The 6443-nt window shown below is 66.3% G+C and overlaps 1 protein-coding gene across 1 annotated transcript in view; it reads right to left on the bottom strand.

Annotated features, from left to right (window-relative positions):
* KCNQ2 (potassium voltage-gated channel subfamily Q member 2) overlaps positions 1-6443 on the bottom strand; it is a 53918-nt gene that overhangs the window by 33162 nt on the left and 14313 nt on the right. The window contains exons 2-5 of the mRNA XM_040638593.1: positions 3036-3126; positions 1912-2038; positions 1378-1553; positions 488-613 (exon numbers count right to left, since the gene is read on the bottom strand). Coding sequence (XP_040494527.1) covers positions 488-613; positions 1378-1553; positions 1912-2038; positions 3036-3126 — 520 coding nt within the window. The remainder of the gene's footprint in view (positions 1-487; positions 614-1377; positions 1554-1911; positions 2039-3035; positions 3127-6443) is intronic.

Here is a 6443-nt window from a genome sequence, read left to right on the forward strand (position 1 = left end):
CACGGTGGCCCTGGAAGAGGCGGGTGACAGGAGAGGGGCCTCCAGGAGCCTGGGAGTGGGGTGGCCGTGAGCAGGGGCTGCGGGTCCGAAGGCTCCGGACCTCCCGGGTGGGGCGGCTGGGAAGGTGGAGCCCAGGAGAGCCAGGGGCTCTGGAGTCCCTTTTTCAAACTCTCCTGTCCCTCCTGTCCCTCCGGCCCCTCCAGCAGAGAGGCCTCACACACAGCTGGCCAATAAGGAAGGAAGGTCGATGACCACCCAGAGCCAGGTACAGGCTCCCTGGGGACTGGGCCTCTGTCACCTGCACACAGCTGTGCACCCCCCACCGTGCCCCCTACTGCTGCCCAGCCTGGGCATCCTGCTTCCGAGTGCCCAGCAGGTGGCCCCAGAGAGACACCTCCAGCCAGCCAGAGCCCTCCTGTCTCCCGTGCATGCCCGGGGGAGGGGTGCAGACAGGGAGCAGGAGGAGGACCCCCAGGGAAGGACTCACCAGGCCCCACCAGAGGGCATCAGCATAGGTGTCAAAGTGATCATTCTCTCCCTTCTCCGCCAGGTACACCAGAAAGGAGGCCAGGATGAGGCACAGGAAACCGATGTACCAGGCAGTCACCAGCTCCTGAAAGAGAGGCTCACGTCACGGCTGCCCGGCCCCAGTAGGCGCCGTGGCCAGCCTGGCAGTATCCTGCCCATCCCTGGCAGCCCTGAGGGCCCACCACCCTGGGGAGGTGTGCTATGGGCTCGGCGTCTGCAGGGCTATGTGTCCCCACAGAACCCCCAGTCGCCCAGGCCGGCACCTGCTGGGCTGTGTGGCCCTGGGCACAGGGCACGGGGGTGGGGCAGCTGGTTTTCTAGTCCCAGTCCCGAGTGGTCCCCGGACCTGGGCTCCCCCACGCGGAAGCCCAGCACACCCCATCCACCAGGCTTGGAGCACTGCCCCAGAAATCGTCAGGCACTCAGGCTGGAGACCTGGGACAACCTCCCTGGAACAAGCCCATGTGGTAGAGGCTCCTGGAGGAGCCTGGGGGGCCAGCACCCCAGCACTTTAGAGGGCCGACACTGGCCCTGTCCTGCCAACCAAGCCCCCAGCTCAGGGCTCAGACAGGAAGGATGGAGGAGAACACAGGGTGGGGCTCCCGCGCAGGGCTGCAGGCCCCTCACGGCCGCCGGCTCGAGCTCCAGCCTCTGCAGGCCGCTGTCTGGGAGGTGCCGACCCCGCGCACCCACCAACCACAGAGCGCGCCGTGGGACGGCTGCTCTGGACAGAGCCGACCAGGACGGCGCGGCTCGTGGGAAGACGCCCGGAGAGGGGGCGGGCTGGCTCCCATCTGCCCTGACCTCCGGGGCTCCATCCAGCGGGGCCCAGGACCCGGCGCCGCGCACCTTGCTGTGGGCGTAGACCACCGAGCCCAGCAGCTTCCACGTGCCGCCACGCCGGTCCATGCGGATCATCCGCAGAATCTGTAGGAACCGCAGGCTCCGGAGCGCCGACGTGGCGAAGACGTTGCCCTGGGAGCCAGCGGCCAGCACGGCAATGGAGGCAATGAGCACCATGATGTCTGTGGGAGACGGCAGGGCTCGAGGCGGGGCTGGCCCCCCTGCACCTCCGTTTCCGGCTGCAGGTGAGGGGGGCCCCCAGGGTGACGGACAGATGGACGGGAGGCACATGCAAAGGGCCAGCAAGGGGACAGCACTACTGTCCACCCTGCCCAGCCCTGCCCTGGGCAGCAGCTGTCCCAACACCTCTCCCCTCCTCCTGCCACTCAGGCCGCATTCACCACAGGCGTGGACGCCAAGAGGGCAGGCGGAGGAAACTTCCAGAAGCAGCCAGTCCGCAGTCTCGGCCTGCCTCCCGGGCCAACATGCACCCTCGGCCCTCTCCAGGCTGGCAGCCTGCCTGCACCCCCCTGGCCTCACCTATCACACAGAAGGGCTTCCGGGCAAACTTGAGCCGCCCCCTCCAGCCGCGGTACCGGCAGCAGCAGCCTGCCGCCCAGATCCGCACAAAGTACTCCACACCGAACACCACGATGGTCACGATTTCCTGCAGGGGAGGCCACACTGAGCCACGCCCCAGCCGGGGTCAGGGCTGGGACCAGGCTGGCCGAGCCAGTGTTAGTGGAGGGGGGGGGTGTTAGTCGGGGGGTCCCTTCCAGTGTGAGCCTGTGTTAGTTGGGGGGTCCCATCCAGTGCGAGCTGGTGTTAGTAGGGGGGGGTCCTGTCCAGTGTGAGCGGGTGTTAGTGGGGGGGTCCCATCCAGTGCGAGCTGGTGTTAGTAGGGGGGGGTCCTGTCCAGTGTGAGCGGGTGTTAGTGGGGGGAGCCCCGTCCAGTGTGAGCTGGCGTGGATGGGGCACAGAGGGCAAAGCTGAGGAAGCATCCCAGATAACTGCAAGGGGTGTGGCCTCCCTGAGGCCCATGGCACCCCAAGCCAGAGTGCAGGGCGGGCAGGGGAGGCGGGGGCTCCTCTGAGGTTCATTCCAGACAGGGATCAGCCTCCTCCTGCAGCCCCCCCCCACCCCCCGTCACCAACAGCAACAAAGACACTGCACTGTGGTTGCCATGGCGCCCGCCCCTGCCTGTCAATGCTGTCAGCTTCTCAGCCCCCGCCCCGCGCCCACGTCCGCTGGGGAACACCCCACACTTCCCGGGGAGGGGGCCACCTGGGCCCTCAGGCTCTAGTGAGCAAGTGGGAACGGGGTGGGGGGTGGGGGTGGTCTGTCAGACACTGCGGGGACACAGGGAGGGGCAGCAGGGCAGACTGGGTGTTAGGGGACATGCAGGTGTCGGCACTGTGACCATCGGGGCGGTGGACGCTGCAAGGTCGCTCGCTAACGTCAGCTGGGGAGGCTGGACGGGCCTTGGTCCACCAGACTGGAGCCCGGAGAGTGGGGGCCACGGGTGGGAGGGGGCGGGGGTCTCTGCAGGGGAGGCCAGGCTCATGCAGGAGCAGGTCTGGGGGGTCAGAGTCTCCGCAGCAAGGGGCTGGGGGACAGACCGCCGACCACCGCCTCTGCGGCTGCACGTCCCGCCAGGGACTCACCAAGATGTAGAGCGCTCCCTCCGAGCTCTTCTCGTACTCCTTGATGGTGGAGAAGACCGACAGCACGAGGCAGGAGAAGACCAGCAGGAACCTGGGGCCGAGGCGGACGGAGGGCGGTCAGCAGCGGCCAGAGGGGGCCCAAGGGGGCAGAGCCCACAATCACAGCTGAACCCACCCCCGGAACTGTGCACCACCACACCCACCACACTCCCGACTCAACAGCCTTGGGCTTTGGAAAGGTCCCCAGAACTCTCTGGGAACGCCGGCTGCCCCTTGACGTCCCTCATAAGCTGTGTCCTCTTCCTTGTGTACGGTTCTCCTTTTTAGGCTGAGAAACAGGACACGCCTGTTAGCACGGTCCTTCACGAACACCCCCCCAGGGCCTTGGCCGCCAGATCTGGGTTCCGGCTGCACAGGACGGGTGCATGGAAGGCCCGTCAGCTCCCGACAAGGGGAGCCGAGAGGCACTGTGCAGCCAGCACAGACGCCAAGGCCCCGTCCGACACAGCAGCCAGCGTGTCGGGCCAGAGGGGACAGTGTGAGGCTGGGGCCTGAGGGAGCAGAGTGCCCGAGGCCAAGGGCGGGGTCCAGGGCTCCTGGGGGTGCGGCACAAAGCACGTGGTGTGGGGAGCTAGACAGGGGCCCGCACACCACTCCCCTCCTGGGTGTTCTCGCCACCCTGGATGCCCCAGGAGTCGAGACCACCAGGCTGTCCAGGGGCAGGAGGAGGCCGGAGACCCTCGTGGGCCCGCTGCTGCATGGTCAAGACCAGAGCCCAGCCGCCCCGGTGCTAACGCGGGCCCGGCCCCACCTTGTCCGCTGGCGTCCTGCTGGCGCTCGAGCTGGGCAGCACCAGGAGCTCTGAGCCTCGGCCGGGTCCTGGGGCACCTCCGGCAGCCCTGCCCCGGGTGCCCCGAAGACCCTCCCTGGGCGTGCGGCTGGGGAGGGGGTCCCCGGCATACGCCCAGCTCCCGCACAGCGGTACTGACATAAAGAGGACGAAGCCAGCGCAGACAAGGCAGCAGCGAGGAAGCAGTCACATTTCAAAACCACAATTAATTTCCTTTCATTAGACAATTTATTCAACTAACTGAGCCCTGGAAAAAAAGTCCAGACAGCCCATGTGATTTATGTATGTATTTGTAACTCTGCCTGGTGTATTTTCTCCCAGCTCAGTCCGTGGGGAAGTCACACCCACGCAGCGTGGATCTGTCGGGGACGGAGGACGCAGACATTCCAGGGCTCTGGGTCAGGACCCTGGAGGCCTGGGTGATGGCAGGGGCTGGACGTATCACCCACGACAGGAAGGGCACCCAACCCAGTTTGGCTCAGTGCAGAGAGGCGGGGAGCCCAGGGCAGACGTGAAATCTGGCAGGCTTCTCTGAGGAGGTGTCCACAAAGGTGAAGAGGAGTGCGTGGGGCCAAGAGGGGAAAAGGGAAGAGCATGTGGGGTGGCCCAGAGACAGGGAAGACGGCGTGTTCCGGAACTGGGCAGAGGGCAAGTCTGACCAGACGAGAGAATGGGGCAGGGGAAGCCTGATGCCGCTGTCCCCCGCGTGGGGGAGGTCGGACTCCACACTCAGACTCACGCTGCAAGAAAACGTTGCCCTGAAGTGAAAACGAGAAAGCCCAAGTCCCAAGGTGACCAGGCCCTGTCCGCCCTGCTTCCCGTGGGCGGCTCTGACTGGCATCTTGGAACATTCCGGAATGGCCTGGCCGCGCTCTGTGGATGGGCAGCCCTTCCCAGCAGCCCGTGATGGGGTCATGCCAGCAACTCGGAAAAGAAAAGCCCAAAGCCAGACCCTGGGAACGTTCCCGCTCGGCCAGGTGAGCAGAGCCAACTCCCAGCAGCCGCCCCCTGTTTTTGAGGGTTAGGGACAGATGGCCACAGACAGCAGGCGGGCGGGGGGTGCGCACTCGGGAAGAGCTGGGCCCTGCCCACCCGTGAGGAGGAGGGGGGAGGCAGGCAGCAGGAGTCCGTGGCAAAGACAAGCAGACCCCCGGAGAGAGGGCACCTCCCTCCCAAGCCATGCCTCCAGGCCCGGGACTAGGTCCCCCGATCCCGAGAGGGCGACTCCGAACGGCGATTCCTTCCCCCACCGCCCGCCAGCCGCACGCAGCTCAACAACACAGGACACACTTATTTCCGGGCACCTTCCTGTCCACAGGCGCCTCGGGGACCGGGGGCCCTCGCCACTCCCCCAGCGACGTCCACACTCACGCCCATCTTAGACATGGGGAAACTGAGGCTCAAGAAGCCAGTAGGGGGCCCGAGCACAGTGTCCTCGGTGATGCAGCCACCTGAGCGGGATCCAGCCTGAGGAGCCTGGGGGAGGGGCTAGCTGGGACACAGGAGCCACCCTCCTGCAGAGCAACAGGGGAGAATCACTGAGGCCCGTGGGGGCCCTGGACAGACCGGAAGCTTCCTGCCGACGCTCAGGGATCTGAAAGTGGCCGTGTCCTGCCTTCTCTCCTGCAGGCCTCTCCCTCCGTCTCTGCTTCTGACGGCTGTGGCAGGAAGGGACCCTTCGTCCCACTCCTGGTCCTCAGGAGAGGCGGGGGAGAGGTGGGCAGGGACCGCCACCAGCACCCCCGAGGTCCCCTCACAGCACACCATGTGCTCAGGGTGCTGACCCGCCCAGGTGCCGGAGGACCCACGCGGCTGGTGAGGAGACATTCAGATAGAAATCTTTGCTCTGCGGGCCCAGAATGGCTGGTCTGCTTCCTCCCGATAGGGACAGGTGAGCAGCTCTACCCGCCCCGGAGTCCGGGAGCCCCCTCCCTTAGCGGCAAGGCTCCGCCGAGCCTGCTCTCTGCAGGGCCTTCTCACGCCCTCTGGCCTGGGACCCGTCCAGGCTGCAGGGAAAAGGAGGCATCCCAGGTGGCAGGACGGGGTGGTTCTCCCGCAGCCGCAGCCGGAGAACGCTTATCACAGTGAATTCCAAGCAGTGGTTGCCAAGGAGACAAGGATCTCAAGCAGCCAGTGCCCAGCCCCAGATTCCAGGGGCCAGGATGGGAGGCACGAGGTAGGGGGTGGTGAGAAGGACCTCAGCTCGTGCTCACCTGAACAGTGAGGAAATGGGCCACCTGGAGAGGGAGCACCGCCCGGGAAAACCCCCTCGTCTGACGCGGACCCAGCCTGGGTGCCAGCACCGCCCAGGGCCCACAGCGAACGGACTGTGTTCACCCAGCAGCAGGAGAGACCTCAGTCAGACGTCAGAAGGGACCTGAGCCGCAGCCTGAGCTCGGAGCAGAGAGGCCGGGCAGGGGCCTGAGTGCGGGGATTCTGATGTATGGGTTGCCGCACAGGGCAGGGCCCAGAGCAGACAGGAGCTGACGGGAGGGATGAGGGACGGAGGGCGGTGGAGACGCCCAAGTCAGCGGGACGAGCCCCCCACGGCAGTCAGC

The sequence above is a fragment of the Ursus maritimus genome, unplaced genomic scaffold, assembly GCF_017311325.1.
Source record: "Ursus maritimus isolate PB19 unplaced genomic scaffold, ASM1731132v1 scaffold_22, whole genome shotgun sequence".
Classification (NCBI taxonomy): domain Eukaryota; kingdom Metazoa; phylum Chordata; class Mammalia; order Carnivora; family Ursidae; genus Ursus; species Ursus maritimus.